Raw genomic sequence first — 27,701 nt, 5'->3', positions numbered from 1 at the left:
CCTACCTCTTTTCGGACATGTTGGGTACACAGTAGGAACTTTTTTGTTGTTGTTTTCACTGATCTATCTTGTATTTGTTGTTGTATCAAATGTTCGAAATAAACAGTTTTTTCATTTTCATTCATCGCGTGGCGATCGGGGACAGTGCCTCTGGATTGGCAGACCGGGGTGGTGGTCCCTCTGTTTAAGAAGGGGGACTGGAGGGTGTGTTCCAACTATAGGGGGATCACACTCCTCAGCCTCCCCGGTAAGGTCTATTCCAGAGTACTGGAGAGGAGAATTCGACCGATGGTCGAACCTCGGATTCAGGAGGAGCAGTGTGGATTTCGTCCTGGTTGCAGCACACTGGACCAGCTCTACACGCTCCATCGGGTGCTCGAGGGTTCATGGGAGTTTGCCCAACCAGTCCACATGTGTTTTGTGGATCTGGAGAAGGCATTCGACTGTGTCCCTCGGTGCACCCTGTGGGGAGTGCTCCGGGAGTACGGGGTCCGGGGTCCTTTGCTAAGGGCTATCCAGTCCCTGTACGACTGCAGCAGGAGCTTGGTTCGCATTGCCGGTAGTAAGTCAAACCCGTTTCCAGTGAACGTTGGCCTCCGCCAGGGCTGCCCTTTGTCACCGGTTCTGTTCATTATTTTTACGGACAGAATTTCTAGGCGCAGCGGGGGTCTGGTTTGGGAACCACAGAATCTCATCTCTGCTGTTTCCGGACGATGTGGTTCTGTTGGCTTCGTCAAATCAGGACCTTCAGCATGCACTGGGGCGGTTTGCAGCCGAGTGTGAGGCGTCCGGGATGAAAATTAGCACCTCCAAATCCGAGGCCATGGTTCTCGACCGGAAAAAGGTGCTTTGCCCTCTTCAGGTCGGTGGAGTGTCCTTGCCTCAAGTGGAGGAGTTTAAGTATCTCGGGGTCTTGTTCACGAGTGAGGGACAGATGGAGCGTGAGATTGATAGACGGATCGGTGCAGCGTCTGCAGTGATGCGGTCGCTGTATCGGACCGTCGTGGTGAAGAGAGAGCTGAGTAGGGGGGCAAAGCTCTCGATTTACCGATCGATCTACGTTCCGATCCTCACCTATGGTCATGAGATTTGGCTCATGACCGAAAGAACGAGGTCGCGAGTACAAGCGGCCGAGAGGAGTTTCCTCCACAGGGTCGCTGGGCGCTCCCTTAGAGATAGGGTGAGGAGCTCGGTCACTTGGGAGGAGCTCGGAGTCGAGCCATTGCTCCTCCACGTCGAAAGGAGTCAGTTGAGGTGGCTCGGGCATCTTTTCCGGATGCCCCCTGGACACCTCGCTGGAGAGGTGTTCCGGGCACGTCCCATTGGGAGGAGGCCCCGGGGAAGACCCAGGACACGCTGGAAGGATTACATCTCTCGACTGGCTTGGGAACGCCTTGGGGTTCCCCCGGTGGAGCTGGGGGAGGTGTGTGTGGATCGGGAGGTCTGGGCGGCTTTGCTTGAGCTGCTGCCCTCGCGACTCGACTCCGGATAAAGTGGAAGAAAATGGATGGATGGATGGATGTCACTTTCTTTCCAAAGTGTAGGTCTGGTGGCCATCAAATCCACTGTTGCTTATTTGCATATGATCACTGTAAATGTGCCTGAATTTAGTATAGAAAATGGATGAAAAAAGGCCAGAGTTCATCATGTTAAAAAAAAAAAGTAGAAAATATCCCACAGAGTTTCCGTTTGGTCCAGATCTGCTTGAAAACGTAACGGGTTCTGCTCCATTCCAACATCAAGTTTCATAAAATTGGTCTTGGCCGTGTTTTCCAAATATTGCAAATAGAAAAACAAACTGTAATGACGATGTGTCCTTTTTTTTTTTTTTTTTGCAGTGGTAACAAATAAACTTTTGGTGAGTTGTTGATCCAACAAGGTTATTTGCACCCCACAAGTGTATGTTAATCGACTGATTGTTAGGGTCATTTGTGAATTATTACAAACTGTAGTTTGTGTTAGATGTATGAGTGCTGTCACGACATGGTCGCTGTTGTGCTGGGTCCACCCCCCCCCCCTTGCATTGATGGTAGTTTTGAGATGAAGCTTGAATAATCATCTTGTTGTCTTTGTTGTTGCTGTAACTTTTAATGTGCTATTTCATTGAATAATCTCTATAATATAGTTTTTCCTTCTTTTTAATTTGAAGGGGATGTCTGAGGAGGCGGTCCGCCAGACACGCAGCCAGAAGAGGGCGCTGGAGAGGGAATCTGCTCCGCAATCTATAGTGTCCTCCAATGCTACCATTGAAAACAAAAAGCCTAGATTGGACTTGGCTGAAGCCACAGAACATGCACAAACTAAAGCTAAACCTGACGCCGACTCCATACTGGCACAGGACAGTCAGAGTCGGACTAGATTTGGATCCGAGCCCGAGAGGGGGCAGGAGCTAGAGCAGAGCCGGCTGCCCTTATCTTTAGTGTTACCTTTGACCTCCAAGCCAGTGAAGGATGATCGGGAGCGGACCCATAGACAAACAGCTGAATCCCCCTCAGACAATCAGACTGACTGCAACGACAGAGCCAGCAGGACGAGGACAGAACCCAGTGTGGATACAAAGAACCGGCTCCGCCTGGCCGAACCAAAGGTGTCTGGCGGCATGTTGGCTGCCGGAGAGGTGAAGGCCACCATTAAACTGGAAGTTCAGACGGGAGAGCAGCCTGTGGACATGAGCACCTCTCGAGGGTGAGAAACACTATTGCATTTTTTTTTTTTTTTTAGTCTTCAACAGCTGCTGCCAAATTAAATATTTGAATGAAAAGTTTTGTGAATGTGACCTGTGGTCTGACAGAAAAAAAAAAAACCTGCTGTGTAGTTTTGTGTTTACACTGCAGGTGTTTCTGCAAAAAGTTTGGGGAGAATTTATAAAGGAATGAATAATATTGTAGTTGAAGCTAAATCATTGCAGTGTTACTGTTTTAGTGAAGCTGCTGTGCTTTAATCAGTGTGTGTGTGTGTGTGTGTGTGTGTGTGTGTGTGTGTGTGTGGTGTGTGTGTGGTGTGGTGGGGGGGGGGGGGGGGGGGAGATGACGTGCTTACTGCCCTCAGACCTGGAGGTTTAACTTCTTTCTTTCCATCTGCCTCCATTTTAACCCCCCCCAACTCGTCACCTGAACCCCTAAAAACTCCCCTCCCACAAAATGAAGCCATGTGTCACAAACCAGTTCCAGCCGGTGGTTGCCATGGTTTCCGCAGTGGAAGGAACGGTGCTGGGAGGGGTTAAGGGAGGCAAAATGAGACAAGTCACATGATGGTGATGATGATGATTTTGAGGTCACGTGACTTCTTTGGAAGAGTAGTGATTAATCCACAGGAAGTGTTGTTGGCACTAAGCCCTGAGGAGAGACTGACACAGGCACAGACACACGCACAACAGAGACGGGCCACTTTACAGATGAAAAAACAAATGTGCGACTCTGTAATCAGACAACCATCAATGATGTTTAGAGAAACATGACTCATGTTCTTCAGAATTGAGTTGCACTAGTCAAAGTATTTAGGTCATCCACTGTACAGCTGACGTACAGCCTGCAGCTACACAGAAAGTCTTACTGTATGCATGTATAGAGTGGCTGCTATTTGCCCTGAATCGTGTGATGTTGCAGACAAAATTGGGTAATGATCCAGCTCCCTCCTTGCTTTTGTCAGTATACTTCAGTGTGCTTTATATGGTGTTGTCTAGTACAGATCACCCCCAAAATACCTCACGTTATGCTGCGCTGTACAATTGTGTTTCAGCAGGAAATGAATGCCATCTCACTGCAAATTTATGATGACGTAAAGGCGGGAGCTTCATGAAGGCGAGACTTGCAATTCCATTCAGTTTCAATTTATTTTATTTATATAATGGCAAATCACAAGATGAGCTGCCCCAAGGCGCTTCAGAAGATCTCACCTTGCAAAAGCCCTTGCAAAATTGTCGTGGAATGAATCACCTGATGTTCATTCTGATACAGTTAGAGACGTACATAATTGTTTGGACAATGACAAATTTTTTAACTGGATTTTCCAGACTGTATGTTGCAGGGCTGTGAAAAATCTGCAGATCTGCGGTCATGGGGGTGCAGTGATGCTGGTAACGCGTTAGTCTGCCTGACCACTTTTTTCAATAACGAGTAATCTAACGCGTTAATCTTTCCAAATTGGATAATCGAATTAAAGTTACTTCTGAGTCACTGTGCGTTACTATTATTTTTTGTTATTGTGGGTTGATCGCAGCTTTAAAACAGGTGTCCCGAGTAGGGATGCACCGATCCCGATACCAGTATCGGGTATCAGCCCTATCCCGTATTTATTTACTTGTCAGCCTCTCAATGTGGAATGTTCACCCACACATTCCGAAATTTCTGGACTTTAAACCGCTACTTTTTCCATATGTTTTGAACACTGCGGCTTAAACAGTGATCCATCAGTGCTGTCCATTAATTGGCTGAAAGCCACAGTCCTCATGTGGAGAAAATTCACACAGAGTGTAAATAAAAAGTCTTACCTGTTCGTGGAATTCATTGTCATACGATCCTGAAGAATAATCCACATAATACCTCCTGAGCCACATTTACGGTTTGTATTTGTGTATGTTACCTGTACGTATTTCATTAAAAGTAAAAAAATAGTGTGGAGAGTGAAAGACTGTTTAGCTCAGAAACAGGCTTACAGCTAATAAAGCAGAGAAGCTGCTTTTCATCAAAATTAATCTGCCCCTCACATTTTCAAAAAAGGCTTTTAGTCCTCACAGACATAAATAAAGTTATTGATGGACAGTTTCAGTTGAGTTATTGGTGTTATAAATTTTGAAGTGCTGAAGTCCACAGGTTACATTGAAGTGACATGTCTGGCTGTGTCATGTTTGTTAAGAAACACACAGTTAACGTTAAAGGACAATTTGTTGTAGTAAAAAAGTGAAGTTACATGATTTAAGTGAAATGTTTGTAAATAAATACACAGCTAATGATATCGGTAGCAGTTACAGCCAAAAAGTAAGGAACAAGTGATGAATAAAACATGTTTTCAAAGTCATCATAAAACTGTCATGTATCAATAAGTATTTGTATCGGTACTCGGTATCGACGAGTACCAAAATGTATGTACTTTTACTTGTACTCAGTCTGGAAATAAGTGGTATTGGTGCATCCCTAGTCCCGACAAAATGCAGGGGGAGATCTGAACTGTCCGCTTTCAGTGAGCTGCTGCACAGAGTCGTATCCACTGTGTAGCTCAGCTCAGAGCTGAAAAACAGTTGTCTCTCAAAGCGCGGTGAAGCTCAGAGCTATGGTTGTACAAAGACATTTTTACGCTTTATTTTTCTTAAAAACTCTGTGCTGCTCTGTGTGTGTCATCATCAAAAACAGATGATCCGCGACGTGTAAATACTAACGCTTTTTTCCACCCAAATGCACCCAAGTCTCTGAGGACGACATAATGTAAAAACACTGATAAAACCTTCTTACCTGTCAATCTGGTCGTGTTTTCTACATAAATAAATGTTATCCATTCATCATCAGTCCAACCAGCCAACAGTCCTAGATTAAAGGTCCACTTTTGAAGACATTTTTTCATATTATTACTACTACTAATACTACTTAATACTACTACTACTGATAATAATAATTTCAACAACTAAAATGTTTAGAAATAATTTACATGTTAGTAAAATGTTAGAAAGAATTTAATAGTTACATTTATAAACAATGTAGGGGTGTTGCCCAAGTGGTTAATGCGCTTGGTTTCAGTTCAGAAGGCTCTGGGTTCAAATCCCACCACTGCCACATTTCTCCATGTAATGTGGAGTTGCGTCAGGAAGGGCATCCGGCGTAAAACCTGTGCTAATTCAACATGCAGATCGACCTTGGATTTGCTGTGGCGACCCCGAGTGCAAACAAGGGAGCAGCCTAAGGGACTTACTTTACATTTATAAACAATGTAGGTTATAAATGGTATGTTGTACCGTTACAGTGCTGTCAACATTTAAATATGAGGTCATGAAAGGTGTCTTTATTTTATTTTTTTATTAAACAAGTATTTATGTTCATTGAAGTCAAGAGAGGGTGACTATAAAGTGAGTATTGGCAAAACGGGTTATCATTTTCATGTTGAGGTGGGGGGGGGTGTTGTTGGCAGCTGCTGAAAGTAACTAGTAATCTAACTTAGTTACTTTTAAAATTGAGTAATCAGTAAAGTAACAAAGTTACTTTTTCAAGGCGTAATCAGTAATTGGATTACTTTTTCAAAGTAACTGTGGCAACACTGGTGGGGGGGGGGGGGGGGGGTAATTTTTTACTCTGCCAGTTGTCTATAATCATGATCGTCACCGAGTTAGTAAAATGCCTATCGTTAAGTGTTCTTTTTTTGTTGTTGTTTTTTACAACAACGTAAGTCCAGCTCACCTTGAAGGCAAAACTTGATTTGTAAAAGGTTTCAATGCAAAAAACTTTTCAACTTGAAAACATAACTTTTACACTCTCACATAAATTTTTAACCAGGAAACATAGGTTTTTGACCTTGAAATGAAAAAGGATGGATTCACAATCAATTTGTTATATTTTCTTTTATTTTGAAAGTCTCTCTCTCTCGGCGGTGGTGGATATGTGGTTAAGTATGCTTGTTTCCAGTGCTAAAGGCTCCCAGTTCACCCGTGCACATTCTCCATGTAATGTGGAGTTGCTTGCATCAGGAAGGGTAGCCGGTGGAAAACATTCAGATCCATCTCAGAACTGCTGTGGTGACCCCGAGTGAAAAAGGAAGAGGCTGAAGGGACTTACTAAAAAGTCGCTCTCTGTCTCTCTCAAAACTGTATTTTCTTCTGTTTTTTTTTTTTTTTTTTTTCCTTTTCTTTTTTCTGCTTGGACTTTTTTAATATTTGCTTGCATTAAAAGAACACAAATTCACTTCATAATGTCACATCTATATGAGTTGCATCTGTCAAAAATGCACTATCTAGAAGGCAAAAAAGAGTCAAAAATAGAGAGAGCATCAGTCTGTAAGTTGTATTTATATTTGAAATATGGTGCGACATTTTCATGCAAGAACAAGGCCTGTTTATATTCTTCTCCTTGGCAATTACCTGGAATGTGGAGATGTAATTGCACTGTTGATGATTGCAAGCTAGGCTCTATTTTTAGATGTTTTGGCTGTTCTGTTGGTGTGTAGACAATGCCATCTTGTGGTCTTCGATGATAATGCAGTGTATATTTTACATTTTTGCTTCAAAATATAAATTGTAGGACCTGCCAAACAAGTGTAAAAAGCATGACTTATAGTCTGGAAAATACACTAATTTACCTTGGTACAATACCACAATGGAGTTAAAGCTGGGCAATATGGGAAAAAAATCTTAGCACAATGATTTTTTTTCATACCAATCTATCAATATATATCACGATATACTATTTCTGTAAAGGTTCTTTTGTGATGTGACAATATACAGCTAATTTTGGTCTTTTTAAAATTTTGTCAGAAGTCAAAGATGACAAATGCATCATGGAATATTGTACAACTGTATAAACATATACCTCTATTATACAATAAACTAAACTCTTACTTCAAAAGCTTCAAGTGTTAGAGAAGAACATGAATTGGGCAACTAAATTATTTGGACAACTCCAAATAAAATGGAACCAAAAAAAAAAAAAGAGTCTAAATTCTGTTCAATTACAACCTTAAAGGCTTTACAGCAACACACATTGAATTTGAAAAAATTAGACTTTAACTATTCAAAATTCGAATTCAGAGTTTTCATCTGTTCATCAACAGGGTGAACAGCAGGTTTGTCAATGCAGCTTTGCGGAAAAGCTGCATTCCACAGGCCAGTTTTTCCACAGGCTGCGTTCATATGCACGCGCAGCCTGACTAAGGATTTCACCCAACCACTGGCACTTATGGTCCGGGAAAGGTCCGAAACTCAAACCAAGGCAAAAAAAAAAAAAAAATTACTTGGGAAATCACAGAGGGAACATGGGCAGAATTAGTTCTATCACCCACATCTTCTTTTTATATGGAGGAAAAGTTATTTTGCAATAATTATTGCTGTCATTTTATTGCCCAGCCCTAAATGGAGTTGAAATGAAACTGATCCTTTGCCCACTGTGCTTTAGATTTTAATTTTAACTGTTCTAATGGAGGACTGTTCTAATGGAAGTTTTATTTTTTCACTTGAAGTGCTCTATAACTATAATATTATTATTATTAATACTATTATTATGCACAAACAACAGCTAAATGTGAAACTCCAAATTTGATATGGATACACATTCCTGAACTGTTCAGCAGATGGCAGTGTTCAACAGATTCCAGCATGTGATACATTCCATTGTTCCAGAATTCACGTGATGTCTTCTTGGCCAGCTGTCCTAAGCTTTGAAAATGAAAGAAACTTACAAACAAGCATATTAGTTTAAATCCATGCATGTTGAGAGCAGAGGTGCCCAATTCCTTTCCTTCTAAAGGCCACAGGTGTAAGGCGTAAAGAAGTAAGTGTTGATTTGGCCTGCGCGATATGAGGAAAACCTGCAATATGCGATATTACTGTTCAGTATTGCAATGACGATGAGACTTGCAACACATGAACAAATATTTCAACAAGAAGTCACGAGTGTTTATGTCCAGATGTTATCTGATCTAAGCTTTGTGTCCTTTCAGTAGAAGGCTCTTACAAATAAGTTTGCTTTTCAGATATAAAAACAACCATATAGTAAAACTGTTAATGTAACTGGGCTTGAGGGTTACATTTTTTTTAATGCTTCTATCCAAAACAAAAGTAGTCTTTATGTGTTTTTTATTATGGGTGCCAGTTAAAATATCTCCATTCTTTAATACTATAAATTGAAATTATTATGATTATTCATAAAACAGTGAATTTACCTTGAAATATTTTTTAACCGCAGACATGCCTGTTGTGCACATTTCATTGTGCTGTTACAGATTAAAATCCTGGCATACCTGACGGATCAACACACTTTTTGATCAATATAAACTTTCTCATATGTAACTTAGAAGGTCAGGTTTCATAAAGGAGCATTTTACAGACGTGCTTACCTATTGTCTTTTCTTTCTCACTCATTCTTTAGATTGAGTCAGTTTATACATTGGTGAAGGCATGGAGATGTTTAGGAGAGATGGAAGAAGAATTTATGACCAGATTGTTTAATAGAATCATTGAAAGTAAAAGGATGCCTGAAGAGTAGAGAAGAAGTGTGCTGGTTCAGTTTTTTTAAGAATAATATGCAGAGCTGCAATAACTACATAGGCATGAAGCTAATCAGCCACAGTATGAAGTTATGGGAAACAGTAGTGCCAACCAGGCTTAAAAAAGAGGTGAAGATCACAGCAATATGGTTTCCTGCCAAGAAAGAGAACTACAGATGCAATGTTTATGCTGAGTGCTAATGATGAAGGATAGAGAAGGGTTTTGTGGATTTAAGAGTTGCCTTGTGTTAGAAAAAGCTTATGACAGGGTGCAAAGAGAAGAGTTGTGTTGTATGAGGAAGTCTGGAGTAGCAGGGGAGTATGAGAGACATGGTGAGATGAGTGGTACGAATGACATGCTTTCAAAGTGGGGGTGGGATTATATTCTTGTTTGCAGTGGTGATGGACAAGATCAAACAGGAGTCTCCATGGACGATGGTGTTTGCAGATGACATTTTGATCTGTAGTGAGCGTAGAGAACAAGTTGAGTCTAGTCTGGAAATATGGAGATATGCTCTGGAGAGCAGGGGAATGAACATCAATAGGAGCAAGACTGAGTACATGTGTGTGAACGAGAGAGAGCCTGGTGGAATAGTGCAGTTACAAGGAATAAAAGTGGTGAAAGTAGATGAGTTTAAATAATTTAGGTCAACTGTTCAAAGTAATGGAGAGTGTGATAAGAGAGGTGAGAAAGGGGGCAGGAGTGATTTGTGACTGAAGAATATCTGCAAGAGTGAAGGGGAAAGTCTACAAGACAGTTGTGAGACCAGCTATGTTGTACGGTTTAGAGACTGTGGCGCTAACAAAAAGACAGGAGGCAGAGCTGGAGGTGGCTGAGGTGAAGATGTTGCGATTCTCTTTGGGAGTGACAAAGATGGACAGGATTAGGTGGGACGGTTTGGAGACAAAGCCAGTGAGCTGAGATTGAGATGGTTTGAACATGATGTGCAGAGGAGGGAGAAGGATGTTGAGGATGGAGCCACCAGGCAGCAGGAGAAGGAGAAGTAGGTCAAATAAGTTTCTGGATGTGGTGAGGGAGGACGTGCAGGTGGTTGGTGTGACAGAGGAAGAAACAGAAGACAGACTGAGGTGGATACAGATGACCTGCTGTGGGGAGGTGATCCCTAACAGGGGCAGCCGGAACACGAAGATCGCGCATTTGACTGTCTTTTGCAATGTATTCATCGCACATGCTCATATCACGATAATGAAAATTCGGTTAATTGTACAGCACTAATATTGATTAGATTAGACAGAACTTTATTGATCCCTTGAGGAGAAATTGAGCTTCCAGCAGCATTGTATAGCAGCACACAGGGTAAGAAGCACACAGAGTATCAAAAGTGAAAGTAAAAAAGAAAAAAAGTTACATTGCAAGTAATTGTTATAAATAAATATATTTTATAGAAAGTTAACATTCTAAAGCTGTCATAAATTTACAGAATAATAAATACACTACTGTTTAATTTTCTCAACAGGAATGTATTCATTTTCAAAGAATTTGTCAGTTGCTATGGCTTTCCAAAAACAAAGGGACTTGAGAACAAATGTGGCCCACTGGCCCCAAACTGGGTAGTCTCAAGAGAAAGAAAGACGCGTCTTGCATCAGCTATACAAGCCTTCCCATTGGGTTGTGTGGATTCGTAAGCATGTTTTCTGATTTTTAGGACATAACTTATGAAATAATTTGAAAATATGGTTTTGTGTCTGACTCAATGTGTTTCTTTACGTGGAATGTTTGTCTCGCTCACTACCAACCACACTTGTTTCTAATCTGTCATCAATCCAGCATGCACTATGGGATATTACATAGGCAAAACAAAGGCGCTTTTGAGGCTGATGCAGGCTTCACCAACCCTGCTCCTAGAGATCACCTGCCCTGCACATTTTCTGACTCTAATTAACTAACTCAGGGCTGCTGACCCAATCAAGAGCTAACAAACACCAGACTAATAGAATAGTCAGCTGTGGTTGCAGCATGTACACTTGGGAAACATGCCGGGCAGGTGATCTCCAGGTCTGCAGGGTTGGTGACCCCTGATCTAGTGCATCTGAGTTCACCAGAGGTTTTTATTTTGGTGAGTTACAACATGTATTGTTTATCACAGGAATATAAAAAAAGAGAAGCGCCCTCCAACGCCTGAAGATGATGACGACGATGTCATCATCTTGTCAGATAACGACTCCCCAAGTCCTCCGATGAATGGCTTGAGCCACTTTAAGGAGCTGGACACAGACCTGCTCATGGTGAGACACACACCACTCCTTTATGTATTTCACACAGCTACAGAATTCCCTTTATGATGAGGCCGTTATAAGTGCTGTGATGTTTTGAATGCAGAAGAGCTCCCCAGCTGAGAGGGAGCGCATTATTAAGCAGCTGAAAGAGGAGCTGAGACTGGAGGAGGCCAAGCTGGTGCTGCTGAAGAAGCTCAGACAGAGCCAGTTACAGAGGGACACTCTCCAGAAGGTACCGCCGACGGTTATTACCCTCATCAACACGAGGTTCCTGCGACACAAGCTGACAATTCCAACAGTGTGCCATATCTTTCCTTGTGTCTCTTTCAGCCTTCAGGTCAGTCAGGCTCCTCTGCACCACCTCCCCTGATTCGGGGGACAATTACAAGCAGCAAAGGCTCTCAGCAGGTTGATTCTCTATTAGAACACACTCAGAAAAGCTGCATATTGGTACTGCATATGTCTGATTGTTTCTGAGTGTGTGTCTGTCTGACAAGATTTTGACAGGCAGGAGTTCAGGCATCGTCATACCTCCTCCACTGGTGCGAGGAGGGCAGCAGGTGTCATCCAAACACAGTTCACAGATCATCATGCCTCCTCTGGTCAGAGGGGCACAGGTGAGTCGTGGTGAAATGTTAGCAATGTCCATCACCACGCTAACAAGTCAATTTTTACACATCTTAAGTTTTGCCTTTTTATAATACCTCATGTTCATCTATCCATACGTCTTGTAAGTGCAACTCCTCCTAACCTGTTTGGTTGAGTTCAGTGAAACGTCACACAGTGGTAGCACACCACGTGGAGATGTGCATGAAGGGAAATAATTCCAGTCTAACATTTTCAAAGGGAGATATTTGGAATTTTGCGTTTAATTAATGCATCATATGATCTTGAACTTGGAAGTGCGCCTCCTTCGAACTCTTCTGGTGGATTTCTATGACATTTCATATGATGGTAGCACACCACATGAAGATGTGTATGTAGAAAAATAATGCCAGTCTGACATGTTCAATGGGAGATATAATACGTCACATTATACATTACTGATCTTGTAAGCGCAACTCCTCCTAAATCGCATTATCAGTTTAAGCAAATTTTGACAGTGGTGGCAATCCTTTATGAAGATGTGCATGAAGCACAATAATTCTGCTCTGGTGCCTTCAACAAGATAGAGTTGAACTTTTGTCTGTTTTAAATACATTGTATACACCAATTACATATCCAGAGGTTGAGTTGTTTGTTTATTCATGTATTTGATCAGAAAAGATTTACTACTACTGATATTTAATAAATACAAGCAGTTAGAACATCAGAGCAGGAGGTGTCATTTCATGAGTGTGATCACAGATGTATAGTTTTATGTGGCTTTCCTAGAGCACTTGCAACAGTCTTTCTCACTCATAGTCAGGCAAATATGCTTTTGGCAAGGACTCATGAACTTTGTGCTTGTCTCTGTGTCTTCATCTTGCTTTGCCACATGTAACATTTCTCCCTCGTTTTCCACCACCATTGTCTGCGATGTCCCTCCTTGTCGTCTCTCTCATTGTTCCGGGTTAGCCCATCTCTGTGTCTCCACAGCAGATCCAGGCTCTCCGCCAGCAGCAGCAGCAACAGCAGCAGCAGCAGTTGGCTGTGTCTGGAAGCTCAGGCCCCCCTCCTCTGCTGTTGGGACCCAGGACCTCAGCAACTACAGCCCAGAGCCAGAGAGGGATGGTCCAGGCAGGTCTCATCCGAGTGGGAAGTGCGAGTACCCTGGTCCGTGTCTTAGTGTGCCTCCAAGTTTAAAAATAGAGAGTGTGCACAAAATGTGTCTCACAAGCCTAGGCAGAAAGTCATCATAACAATACTGGGGGGATCCAGCATTTATTTATGATTGCACTTACGGTAAAATATTTTACTTGCATTCATTTGTTAGTGGGAACACTGAGTTTGTTGCTGTGATTTCTATGGATATATTGTCCAGTAGCATTTTTTTTCTTGCTTGGACTTTGAGAACTGCTTTAGAGTAATTTTGGGGTGCTGAATCTGAATCTATGCTCAGATTTCCTCCATCACATCACATTTTTTGCAATCCGCATGCTCCGTAATGATTACGCTCATTCACTCATATGTTTGATGCCACTAATCGTGCACAAAAGCAGCTTCAAAAGCATAGTTTTTAAACTAGGTTCTCAAAATGTGAACAAAGAGCCATAATATCGTTTATGGCGCCAAAGAGGTGTGCGAGACTGCAGCTTTTACTTCAATGCTTGATACGATAAATATTTTCATATCTCAAAAATGTGATGTGATTAGCAAAAACTAACAACAGATTCGGATTCAGTGCCCCCAAATTACCCAAAATCTGTTGGAAAAACTCCATGCAAGAAAAGTCATGTTGACCTGTATAATTTCATCAGTAATGTTAAGATGTATCTGTGATCTTTAAAGGGCATGTCGCACCGAAATTATAATTTAGATTTAGGCTCTTAGTGACCATCTGATGATACACCGGGATTACTTTGTGCACTTCCGTGACTGGTTTCAAAGTATACGGCATTTGCAACAAACATTTATGGAGGCTGCGGAAAACAAAGCACTCATGAGTATTCGTTTTTCCGACAGTGTTTGCGTAGCTTTGAGGAAATGTTCCAGCACGCGCTTGAATGGAATGTAGCTCCTAACATTAAGAACTGAGCCGCAGGTAAATTCCAAAGCTTACACACGTGTGATGTTGTGTTATGATGATGTGTTATGATGACTCATTTTTAATTGATAACTGTAGATTTTGATGCAGTCACAGTAAAAGGAGTAGCTGCTCTCCACTGTGAGACGATGGTGCACGTGCATGGCCATTAGTCATAAATGAATAAAAACAGTTTCTACTAGATGCTCAACTTTTTGCACGCTTACAAGTGTTGTCATCAATATAACTGAAAAAAAAAAATACATCTGTGGATCAGACAGCCTGAAAAACAGCAGAGAGTTGACTCTTGCATGTTTGAGGTGCAAAGATGCAAATGTGACCTAAGAATTTTTTTTCCTAATAGAGTTGTAACTTTGTGGAATAGCCTCCCTCATCATGTGGTAAATGTTTCAAGTGCTATTACTTTAAAAAAAAAATATATATATACTATAATGATTTTTATGGTGTTTGATTTCACTGTAATTGAGGGTTTTTTTTTTTTTTTAACAGTGCTTGATGTTATTTAGTTATTTATGAGTACTACTAAGATACTTTTTATATGACTAATGATGTGCGCTTTGATTGTATTTTTATACATTGTACACTTCACACAACAAATTAATTACTAATTAATTATTATTATGTTAAAGTGTGCTGCTCTGCACACATCAAGATCCAAAATCTGACAGACTCTCAAAGTAAAATAAAAATAAAGCCTACCAGCTGCACTGAGGAGAACAAAATACAGAAGCGGAAACAAACTGAACAGGGCACTCACCAACTTGTAGAATGATTTCAAATTTAAATATGTAAAGTCTATTCCACCAAAGAGTCCCCAAGCTCAGATTGCGCGCATGATCGCTAAGCCGGATAACAATGTGTATGTTCACTATAAGTCCTCACGCACGATCAACAGCCGGAGAACAATGTCCACGTCCACTATAAGTCCTCACGCATGGATGGCGTTCAATCGGCAGCCGGAGAAAAATGTCTGACTGCAGCTCCGCTGTCAGCTCCTGATGTCATGATTCTGGCACATTAGATAGAAAGTCCATTAACTCCTGAAATTAACGTCTTCTGATTTTTTCCAGTGTAAGAAATACATCTGCGTTTTCAGGCAGTCTGTAACAATAGCATCGTGGAGACATTCCACGTCCATGTTCACGGCGGCAGTAAAACCGCATCCTGTGACACAAACAGCAGCATCACCACGTTATGTTCCAAAATCCGACAGACTGTGAGGGGGGAAAAAAAAAGTTTCTGGGTGAAGTGTGTCGTCTCCTCTCTGTACAGCCTCTATAAATCTGAGCCATCACTTTCGAATGAAAGCTCAGAAGCTTTGTTATCGGACATAACTGCATTCATTGGCTCTGTCTGTCGGCCATCAGGATGTTTCTGCTTATTTTAAATTGTATGTCACATGCCGACGAATGCTGAGTAAGACGTTTCCCAGAAATGCACCTGTTAACTTACTCAGCGAGAGGGATAATTAGCAATATAAATACTTTAGGGACCACTAATTACTACATGCATGCGGATAGACTTACAGTCATGAATATTTTGACATTGTGTTGCTAACTGGGACGTTAAATAATGTGCGACATGTCCTTTAAATGCTTTACGGAGGCAAGTTTATTTGACTTGAAAGAAAAGACCAACAAGAATCTCACCACACAGAAGCAGAAATGCTCCCTGACTCACAGTGAAGCTGCAGCGAATGATTATTTTCATAACTCATTGCTCATTTTCTTGATAAGTTGATTTGTTATGTACATAAAATATCGGAAAGTAGTGAAAAACGTCAGTGTTTTCCAGAGCTAAAGATGATGCCTTCAGATGTCTTTTGTCCACAGCCCAAAGGTGTTCAGTTTACTGCCAGAGAGGGGTAAAGAAACTAGTAAAATAAACCAGAAAGTATTCACATTTAAGAAACTAAAATCAGAGAATTTGGATTTATTTTTTTTAATGAGTCAAAACAATAACTTTGCATTCATTCACTTTCTAAACTCACTTCTTCCAGAGGGTTGCAGGGGGCTGGAGATTATCCTTATGGTCACAGGGCAAGAGTTGAACACATTCTAATGCAGATTTGACACATACAGTGGATCTGGAAAATACTCACAGAGCTTCGCTTTTTCCACATTTTTTAATGTTATAGCCTTTTTCCAAAATGGATGAAATTCATTTTTTTCCCTCAAAATTCTACACACAATACCCCATAATGACAGTGTGAAAAAGGTTGTTTTTTTTTTGGGGGGGGGGTGAGATTTTGTATGTTTATTTAAAAAAATAAAAAAAATCAAGTGTACATAAGTATTCACAGCCTTTGCCACGAAGCTCAGAATTGAGCTCAGGTGCATCCTGTTTCCACTGAACATCCTTGAGATGTTTCTACAGTATAATTGAGTTCACCTGAGGTTAATTCAGTTGAATGGATAGGATTTGGAAAGGCAAACACTGTCTACATATGAAGTCCCACAGTTAACAGTACATGTCAGAGCACAAACCAAGTATAAAATCAAAGGAATTGTCTGTATACCTCTGAGACAGGATTGTCTTGAGGTACAAATCTGGAGAAGGGTACAAAAACATTTCTGTTGCTTTGAAAGTCCCAATGAGCACAGTGCCCTCCATCATCCATAAATGGAAGACGTTTGGATCCACCAGGACTATTCCTTGAGCTGGCTGCCCGTCTAAACTCAGCAGTTGGGGGAGAAGGGCCTTAGTCAGAGAGGTGACCAAGAACCCGATGATCCCTGTGTCAGAGCTCCAGCATTCCTTTGTAGTGAGCGAAGAACCTTCCAGAAGGGCAACCATCTCTGCAGCAATCCACCAATCAGGCCTGTATGATAGTGTCCAGACAGAAGCCATTTCTCAGTAAAAGGCACATGGCAGCCCACCTGGAGTTTGGCAAAGGGCACCTGAAGGACTCTCAGACCATGAGAAACACAATTCTCTGGTCTGATGAGATAAAGATTGAACTCTTTGGTATAAATGTCAGGAGTCATGTTTGGAGGAAACCAGGGACCATCCCTACAGTGAAGTGTGGTGGTGGCAGCATCATGCTGTGGGGATGTTTTTCAGCAGCAGGAACTGGGAGACTAGTCAGGATTGAGGGAAAGATGAATGCAACAATGTACAGAGACATCCTGGATGAAAACCTGCTCCAGAGCACTCTTGACCTCATCCTGGGGCGACGGTTCATCTTTCAGCAGGACAATGACCCTAAGCACACATTTACTCCATTTTGGAATAAGGCTGTACTGTAACAAAAAAAAGTGAAAAAGTGAAGTACTTCAGATGTAATGTGGACAGACAAACTCATTCACACTCTTACTCACAAGTATAATCAACTTAAAGTCAACATTTCATCTCACCTACACATCCTTAGAAGTTGGAGAAGTTGTGCACCTGAAGGAAAACCTCAAACAGAGGAAGAACATGCAAACTCCACACAAAAAGGACTGGGTTGGAAGCAAACCTGGGACCTTCACATTGTGAAGCATCAGAATTAACCACTAAGTCACGGTGCTGTCCAAAACAGTTGTTTGATTATCAACACAGTTGCTGATTAATGATTGATTACTCATTGCAGTTGTAATCACCAGGTGAAAATCAGTAGTTTAAGTCTGGAGTTACCTTTCTTTCATGTACTCTTGTGTTGATTGTTGGTTTTGACGTAGATATGTTTATCTGCTGCAGGGTGGGTTTCCTCTGGGTGCTCTGATTTCCTCCCTCTGTCAAAAAACATGTTTATTTAGGGTCTGCTCCTTTCTTTGTCTCTGACCAAGGCAGCATCTCTACATTTGGGGTTAGCCCACTGCTCCTAGTGGTTTGTGTCTAACTCTGAGGATGGGTTAAATGTAGAGGACAGATTATGTTGTATGCATGTTTCTTTTTCTTCTTCTCCTCCTGTCTTATGAAAGGATTTTTTTTTAATAAGGAAAGAATTATTTTTCCACTCAGCACTCTTGATAGCTCTGGTTTTCTTTTCAGTGTTTTTGAACTCACTGTTGCAGCCTTTCTTTTTAAGAATTAATCAAGGACTTGACTGGATCACATGAAGTACCCCATCTGGTGGGTTTGTGTTCAATTTTTCAGCTTTATAATACTTAGGACTTCATATTGGAAGTTAACATCAGCAGATTCCTGATGCACACACGTGCGTACATCTTCAACCGCTTATCCGGGATTGGGTCATGGGGGACATATTACCCACCTCTGACCGAGGCATTTCCAGGCCAGTGTGAAGATATAATCTCTCCACTTAGTCCTGGGTCTTCCCTGGGGTCTCCTCCCAGCTGGATGTGCCTGGAACACCTCCCTCAGGAGGCACTCAGGGGACATCCTTACCAGATGCCTGAATCGCCTCAGTTGGCTCTTTTCAACATGGAGCAGTGGCTCTACTCCGAGATCCCCGTGGATGACTGAGCTTCTCACCTTATGTCTAAGGGAGACACCAGCCACCCTCCTATGGAAGCCCAAGTGGCCGCCTGTACCCGCGATCTAGGTTTTCAGTAATGACCCAACCCTCATCAATCAGTCAATCAATCAATTTTTTTATATAGCGCAAAATCACAACAAACAGTTGCCCCAAGGCGCTTTATATTGTAAGGCAAGGCCATACAATAATTATGTAAAACCCCAACGGTCAAAACGACCCCCTGTGAGCAAGCACTTGGCTACAGTGGGAAGGATCATGACCATAGGTTTGTGAGATCACCCCCAAACTCTGAATTCAAGCCACAGTTCACAGTGAAGACAGTGAAGCACGGTGGTGCAAGCATCATGATATGGGCATGTTTCTCCTACTATGGTGTTGGGCCTATATATTGCATACCAGGTATCATGGATCAGTTTGGATATGTCAAAATACTTGAAGAGGTCATGTTGCCTTATGCTGAAGAGGTCATGCCCTTGAAATGGGTGTTTCAACAAGACGATGACCCCAAGCACACTAGTAAACGAGCAAAATCTTGGTTTCAAACCAACAAAATTAATGCCTCGCAGATGTGAAGAAATGAAAAACTGTGGTTATACCTCGTATAACTAAATACTAGTTTAGTGATTCACAGGATTGCTAAAAAAGGAGTTTGAACATAATAGTTTTGAGTTTGTAGTGTCAACAGCAGATGCTACTATTATTGTGAACACCCCCTTTTACACTTTTTTTTTTTTTTTTTTTATTACCAATAGCCCAATTTCATAGCCTTAAGAGTGTGCATATCATGAATGCTTGGTCTTGTTGGATTTGTGAGAATCTACTGAATCTACTAGTACCTTGTTTCCCATGTAACAATAAGAAATATACTCAAAACCTGGTTTAATCTTTTTAGTCACATAGCACTACTATTATTCTGAACACTACTGTACATTTTCAGCAAAATGAAAATAATTTTTTTAAACCGCCCTTTAAACTCTGTGCGTTCATGCTGAGTCATGACTTTAGACCGTCACGACTGTTTAAAAAAAGAAGTAAACATAAACCTGTGGCAGCGGCTTCTTTGTTGGTATTCTGAAACTGTCGGTTCACAGAATGCGCCGTAACACTTTTTACCATGTGAGAATAAACATTTTCTCGCCAGACACGTTCCCAATTATAATGGCGCAGTTACTCATCACCAACTTTTATCGCAGAACCGAGCAGCAAAACCTAACGGTATGTCAAAAGAAACTCTTTAACTCCGTGTTGATACAGTTAGCTTCGTGGCTTGCTTCTTTAATAGGTAGCTAAGCTAATGTGATGGAGCTAATCATACTTTTTTTTTTTTTTTGTAACTCGTGGCATTTCTATTTAAGGCATGTGATGACATTGTGACTTATAAAAACACAGTTGACTGTTTTTAAAAACTCTTTAAGTGGTATTAATCGGCACAAACAAAATGTGTTTAAAAAACTAGATTTTAACGGAGATTAACCAAATATGAATATTTGTTATTAATATTAATACTTTAAAACTGAATTTAAACTTGCTAAATAAAATAAAAAAATAATAAAATCTGCGTCTCAATGATATGTTTAGAGGAAAGTCCACAAATATACTTTTAAAGATAAATTTTCATAAGTTCTAAATTGCTGAATCGTGAGATTGCGATTTAATCATGATTAGATGTTTACTCTTTTACACAGTGTTTATGTGGTGCATTTCTTTGGGCACATACAGCGTGCAGGTAACCTCTGTGTTGAGGATCTTTACAACTGGAAAAGGCTAAAATGATGCCCATATCCTTAATCCTTCAGGATTAATAAAGTTCTTATTTATTCTTATGTTTCACCTAGTTGTGATCATTATTTTCATGAAATAAGGATGAACCGGTTGTCTGCCTGGGTGGTTGCTGTCCAGAACCTGGGGTAGTTTCATAATGTGGTGGCTGTGTTGATGTACAGTATTGGCACATGTTCCCAGACCTGACTCTGACCTGGATGTTGACAACTGTTGTTTATTTTCAAAGGCCTCGTCATCCAGTATGAAGGGTTCGTCCTTGACATCCCAATCAGGAAGCAGTGGTGTTTCTCTGGTTAGTGTGAATGACTCTCCAGCCAGCCGCCAAGCTGCAGCTAAACTTGCCTTACGGAAACAACTGGAGAAGACCTTGCTGGAGATACCGCCACCTAAGCCGCCTGCCCCAGAGTTTAACTTCCTGCCGTCAGCAGCCAATAATGAGTTCATCTACCTGGTGGGACTAGAAGAAGTTGTACAGAATCTGCTAGATACCATCCACAGAGGTGAGTTGTTAGTATTTTATATTAATAAACCTTGAGCCACTAAGGAGATTAATAGATCAATTCCAGGTTATCCAGATGAATGTGATAAGCTTACAATGACAGACTCTTTTGTAATTTCATTGATGGAAACCTTTTGGTGACATTTAAGAATTTTAAATTAAATCTGTTCAGACTTAGGTTTAAAGTTAACTGACAGAAGAACAGCCTCTGGTGTTGATTTTAATGGGGTAGATCGATATCTCTGTGATATTACAGGACTACGGAAAAAAAATATTGCATAAAAAATTTGAGAATTGCAAATGTACGCATCTCAAGAATCTTTCGCTGGACCTTGTTCAGCAGAGGATTCCTGTAGATGTACACTGGTAGACAAATCTCAGGAAAGGGAAGGTATTTATTTCTTTTTTTCTTGATTTATTTTGATAATGGTTGAACTCCCAGATACCTAGGGTCAACCTGTGAGTGGCTCACAGTACCAACTTGGCATAACTCCGGGAAGAACTTGGTGTACAATTTGCACTGTACTTATTTGCACTGAGATTGCACTAGGTTTCCTTGAGTGTAACCTATGTCGGGCCTTAGTAGCCGTGAGTCCGGAGAAGTTCTGCAAAAGTGTGAACGTGTTCAGAACCAGTCCTATTGCAACTGATGTTTCAGAACTTTGTGGAAACAAGCAAGCCTGAGTGATTCACGAGCTGCACAGAGTCACTACTCAGGTGAACTGCACTGAGCTCCACTGGGTGTGAACATGACTTTACTGTAAAGACAATCAATTTGAAACCACATGAGGGTGGAGATTGATGTGGTGTGAAGGTGTCATCCCCACAGAGATACAGTTGCTCCTCAGTCGATTGAAAATACACAGTTTGATTTAAATATAAAAAAAGAAACCTGGAGGACACTAATCCCTATAGTTGGCAATTAATTTTCATTCACATGAAGATTAGAGAAAGTTTTTATTAGACTGTCCACAGACATCTAGTCTAGATCCATTTGTGCTCTAATCTTTGCTGTTTGTGATGATGTTTGAATTGTTTTTGTATCAGGATGGGGATCAATTTTGAGGATTAGGGCCTTTCATTTTCTGTGTGTAATACTTGAGGATGATCTGAGGGCTAAGTAATGCACTGTCATGAAAGTCGTTATGCTGGGGAAAAAAAATGATGTGAGGTTTTAGTATTGTGTGCCATGAAGAATAACAATGAAACACTAATGAGTAGATGCTGTTCTAGTGCAGTAGCCACAAAAAAACACCTTTGTTTTCGTACTGTGTCTTAGACTTTATTGTTCCTTTATATTTTAGGAAAGACTGGCATAGCGCTCTCCAAGGCTGTTACCAGAGAACCCTTTGTCTGCACCCAGTGCAGCACCGACTTCACCTCCCGCTGGAGGCAAGACAAGAGTAAAGGTGGGGTGGTGCTCTGTGAAGACTGTATGTCATCCAATCAGAAAAAGGCTTTGAAAGCAGAGCACACCACTCGACTGAAAGCTGCGTTTGTAAAAGCGCTGCAGCAAGAGCAGGAAATAGAGCAGCGTATCATTCAGCAGACTTCCTCACCAGTCTCGCACAGCACCTCGGCGTCTTCGTCTCAGTCACTGAAGGCAGAGCAGATCGTGTCTCAGCAGCTTAAGCAGGCTCAGGCCAGAGTGTCTTCCCTCCAGCACCACCACCAGGCCAGCCGAGGATCCACCATTGTTCACCATCACTCCATCAAGCAGGTCTGAAATACTTCTTCCTCTTTGGCAGAAAAACTTTTGTGAGTTTTTTTTTTTTTTTCTTTCATGCTGTTGTAACTCAAAGTTCTTCTTCCTCAGAGCCAGGGCCAGCTCTCCCATGGCAGTGTTTCATCAGTGGGATGAGGGGTGTCCCCCACTCCTTCTCTTCCTCCTCCCAGCTGCAGAGCGCAGTGGCGGCCGCAGCGCTGGTCAGTCGGCCAGGTAAGCATACTCAACTTTCCCACCACTCTGTCCAGAGTTCAAAGGTGAGCCGCAGTGGAGTCGGCGGTGGCAGGAATGTCAGCGGAGGTAGTTCCTCATCCACTGCATGGAAGAAGCAGAACAACAGCAACACAGGTAGACTCACATTGATACCAGCCCGCCTCTGCCACCTGACACCTGCTGTCTTTCAAATTCCTGTCTGGTCCAAAAGCAATCCTTGACCATCCAAGTCTAAATTTTGCAAATGTAAGATTTGCAAGTAAAGTAGTGTACACTGGAGAAAATATGAAACAGAATTAAGACACATACAAGAGGAAATGTTTTCGGACAAGGCAATCCCGTGTTCCAATTCACTTCCCGTTGTCAATGATCTTCATCTTCCTACTTTAGCCCCTTTGGTTTGGTGGTTTTTGCATTTTCCTGGATTTCACTAATTCACCTTAGAGTAGAGCTACTGGTAGTGGTGTAACGGATCACAAAGACCACGGATGTCATCGGGGAGACATCACTTTGCCTTCCATTATTGAAAAGAACATGCATAATAAAACAAGGAACTAGCCCATGGTCCTGAATGAAAACAAGGTGTCTGATGTTGCAATAATATTTTGAAACTTAATACTTATTTTTTTTTTTTATCTTATATTGCAATATGAGTAGTAGTGATGAATTAAAAATAGCCTTTGTCAAACCATTAAAAAAGTGAGTCCCTTTGGGTTTTCACTTGGGGTCACCACAGCAGATCTGAGATGGATTTGCATGTTGATTTGGCACATGTTTTTCACTGGATACCCTTCCTGATGCAATTCCATCTTGCATGGAGAATGGGCAGGGGTGGGTTTGAACCAGGAGCCTTCTGGACTTCACCACTTGTTCTCCATGTTCCATGTCAAATCGTTAAAAAGTCATTTAAAAATGGTCTAAATTTATAAATTCATTTTTTCCCTTCAGATGTCTACATAGTTTAAGGGGGTGATAATAAGTTTATACACACACATACATACACACACACACACACACACATATATATATATATATATATATATATAGCACATTCATTATATACATTATACATATATTTTTGTTGAGTGTACATTGCTCCTGAATATCCCCATTCAATTTCAATTTATTATAATTTATATAGCGCCAAATCACAACAAAGTTACCTCAAGGCACTTCACACAAGTAAGGAAGTGGAAAAAAGGAAAAAACTCCCTCTGAGGAAGAAACCTCAAGCAGACCAGACTCAAAGGTACCCTCTGCTTGGGCCATGCTACAGACATAAATTACAGAAAAGATTCACAAAACGAAAATACAGGAAATGCTGTTGGTGCACAGGACAGGAGAGTCTCCAGCACAAATACCACACCCATCTCTGGATGGAGCTGCACCTTAAACAGAGAGAAAAAACAGAATCAGGCATCAGAAAGATAAGGAATATAGTATAATTTGTCAGCATTAAACAACAAGAAAAACAGTAAATACTAAAGTGATTGCCGGCCACTAGCCCTAAGCTTCACTAAAAGACCCAGAATTTAGGTAAAGGTGAGACCCCCCCCCCCCCCCCCCATGAGCTCAGTGAACTGTCAGCTATGCCAACTCTACCTTTATTTGGCACAAGATGGCAAAAAATGCAGTGCACACACTCTGTCCTCAACTCCTGATATTTTGCAGTGATTATTTTTGTGTTTGGACTCAGTCATATGTCAAGAATGCGCAATGTGACGGCGTATATGTGTGTAGGGTGGCAGAAACTTTGCTTTCAACAGGCTTCATTCACATGAATGTATGCCTGCTCCCAGCCACCCCCCAAAATTCACTTTGATTTCACTGCAGCTCTGAGCTTTATGTATTACTAAAAACAAAAATTCTCACTGGCAACAAATCTCTATTTCACAGTACTATATAAACTTTGAGTGTACAACTGGGGGGGATCCGTACGGATGTGGTCCGTTACACCACTATTCTTTTGTCATGTTTCCTTCACGTTGCTTTCTATGTTTGTGGGGACACAAGTGGCTGTATATATGGATATTATGCCAGATTTTGTTTGGAAAAAAGATTAGATATCTAGCTTCACTCACTAATCCACAGCTGTTGTATGTTGGCAGGAGTAACCATGGCATATGTGAACCCTAGCCTGACAGGTCACAAAACGTCTGCCACCGTCGATGCTCGCCAGAGGGAGTACCTGCTGGACATGATCCCCTCTCGCTCATCAATTTCACAGGCGGCAAACACGTGGAAATAACTGAAACAGTACTATTCATTATTAGTTCTTGTCCAAGGTCCTCGGCTCCAACAATAAGGTCAACAACGCCCCCTGGAGGACTGTTAAGCAAATACAATGATTCTTCATGAGTGAAATGTTTCCTCCTCAACCCTTTGTATGATTTTCTTGTTTTCCATTTGAGTTGTTTATGTTGAGGATTGCCGTTTTCTTTTGTTTGTTTGTTTTTTTTTTGCTCTAAATCGAAAATACAAATACTTGAAGGGCTTCCCTTGGCTACTTTTGTCCTCTAGACTGGGTTTGTAAATGATGATGTGACATAGCAGGTTATGTGCGCAATGAGTACTTTGAGTAACATTCGTACTCGCTTTTGGGTGTATAGACATATTATGGGTCAAAATGACCAAACATAATGACACTTGAATGGTTAATTTCATACTCACGGGTTCATGTTCAACAAGACTCATAATGTTCAGCAAAAAACAGCTTCATTGTTAAACAAAAAAAAAAAGTACATCTGTAGTTAATGGTTTGAATTTATTTTGTATTTACAATAAGTTATTTCTTTTTGACTGGTGTTTAAAAAAAATCACCTGGTATGTTATGGTTTCCACAAATGGAATTATTCTAGCAACCCCCCACCCCCAGTTTAATGAAGCATGCCTAAAATTAACGCCCTGTTTTATTTGCACCTCAGCTGAAGAAGCATGGTGTGGCTTTATTCATCTGTAATTACCATTTGTAATTTCTTATTTTATATTAATGTCTACATTGTAAGATTATTTTGAGAGTTACATTATTGCCGAGAACATGCAAACTCTGAAGGAGCTAAATTTTGCCACACTGGAGCCAGAGAGCTTGTCTCCAATTTTTTCAACCACAATTCAAGAAATATGCAGTATATTTGTTTAAAGGGGAATACAAGATAATGTGTCCCTGAAGTACAAAAAGCCCATCTTTTATCTTGTGTCATACATGTTGCATAATTTCACTGCTTCTCGATCTTAATTGCATTGTACAAACGTTAAAATTTATTTGGTTTACTTTTTCCTAGCTCCTAAAGAAATAATAAAAATATTAATAATTTTAGCACCCTGTTTAATTTGTTTTGTACAGATAATGTGGGGCCTTTATTTGCCAAGTTTATTGGGATTGCTTATGGTTTGTTTATGTGTATAAAGCTGTGCTTGAGGTTGGTTGGTTGTTCATAGTCAGTGTTACACAAGAAAGTTGATGATTGGCGTGAGAGTTTAGAGATTTTATTAAGTCAGTGGGAAAATTAAGCTACTGGCTTGTGTAGTGTACAAATCACTATCATTTCATAGTCTGTAAATGAGCTCACAATTCAGGGAATACCAAAAAGTAGATCACGCTGCAAGGCTAAAATTGTACCGAAGGAAAACATTATTGCAATACATCAATAGAAATTGTGGAATTGTTAATGGGTGCTGTAAACTTTTACCTACGTCACGGAAAGGCAGAGCAGGTCGAGGAACTGCTTGACTAGTTCCTGCATACTTAACATCTTGACAAAGACTTTATCAAGATGAAAGTTGGTTCACAACAGAATCACCTCACAAAGACCTCGGACAGGTTCAGTGATTGGTAAGTTTTGATTTTAATTGTAGCCACCAGGGCTGTGCAACATTCGGGTGGTCCTCTAGTCTACAGTGTGCCAAAAATAGAAATGTGACTTTCTTAATGTGCTTCCTGACAAAATTGTTTCTTGATGAAAAAATGTTTTGTGCAAAATTTTATTTCGATGGGACAATTCTAACCACTGCCACGTGGGGTGGAAATTGTAATGGTTGAGCATATTAGCACAAACCAGCAAAGTAATGCACCTGTTCACAAATGAAAAACAAATTGGAACAACGATCTTTTCCTCTTTAACTGTCCATACAGGAGATTTAAAAAAAAAAAGTCTTACATGTCACTGTCTGCCTATTTGGTGAAAACAAACAGTCATGGGGAGAGGCATTTGGTTCAGATTTTCTTCGCCTCCGGGAACTGATGCTGGTGCCACGCAGCACTTTGCAGCAGGTATTGGCGCTGCTGTTTATCCTTCGTTAGGATTGTAATCCTGGATAAGTGCAACTCCTCACTCAGCAAAATCATTGACAGCAGCAATGTTATCCAGGACATGTTGTGATGACTGGAATGATGGGTCGTCCTCCCACTCTAAGGGGTCCATGATGAGGAAGTCCATGGTGGTGATGAATGTCTCAGAAAATGTGACCTGGGGCAGATGGAACAAAATCTGACACTCATGAACTAATGTATCCAGTCCATAACTCCAAATGTCACTTGCACGTCAAAAACAAAAAAAAGGCCGGACGACAGTGGTTAATATTTTTCAAATCTCATTAAATTTCACCCAATTTATTTTTTCCCCTAAAGGAACCAAAACTTGAAGACGGACATTAAAAAGTTGAAGGTTTTTTTTTTTTGTTTTTTTTTTGGGACCATCCTAATGCAACATGTTGAAGATTTTGTGTATCAACATATTGAATGCCGTGACTGTTGGAAGCTAGATCTCAAGAAACCATTTCCTTCCTATATTTAATATGATGATGTAAGTACAGAACATTGGTCTGATAGCTTCATCCATCCATCCATTTTCTTCCGCTTTATCCAGAGTCGGGACGCGGGGGCAGTAGCTCAAGCAAAGCCGCCCAGACCTCCCGATCCCCACACACCTCCCCCAGCTCCTCCGGGAGAACCCCA

General features: G+C 41.1%; 1 protein-coding gene across 1 annotated transcript in view; it reads left to right on the top strand.

Annotated features, from left to right (window-relative positions):
* The window catches only part of LOC117521445 (transcriptional repressor p66 alpha-like), a 66,250-nt gene extending 40,187 nt beyond the window's left edge, over positions 1-26,063 (top strand). Inside the window, 11 exon segments of the mRNA XM_034182744.1 lie at positions 2,150-2,685; positions 11,289-11,427; positions 11,522-11,650; positions 11,749-11,826; positions 11,916-12,035; positions 12,976-13,173; positions 20,536-20,809; positions 22,113-22,528; positions 22,625-22,643; positions 22,646-22,882; positions 24,856-26,063. Of these exon segments, the coding sequence (XP_034038635.1) occupies positions 2,153-2,685; positions 11,289-11,427; positions 11,522-11,650; positions 11,749-11,826; positions 11,916-12,035; positions 12,976-13,173; positions 20,536-20,809; positions 22,113-22,528; positions 22,625-22,643; positions 22,646-22,882; positions 24,856-24,995 (2,283 nt within the window). The 5' untranslated portion in view covers positions 2,150-2,152 and the 3' untranslated portion in view covers positions 24,996-26,063.
* The last annotated feature ends 1,638 nt before the right edge of the window (positions 26,064-27,701 follow it).

Source organism: Thalassophryne amazonica, chromosome 12, assembly GCF_902500255.1.
Source record: "Thalassophryne amazonica chromosome 12, fThaAma1.1, whole genome shotgun sequence".
In the NCBI taxonomy this organism is placed as follows: Eukaryota; Metazoa; Chordata; class Actinopteri; order Batrachoidiformes; family Batrachoididae; genus Thalassophryne; species Thalassophryne amazonica.
This window is presented reverse-complemented; position numbering and strand designations above follow the sequence as displayed.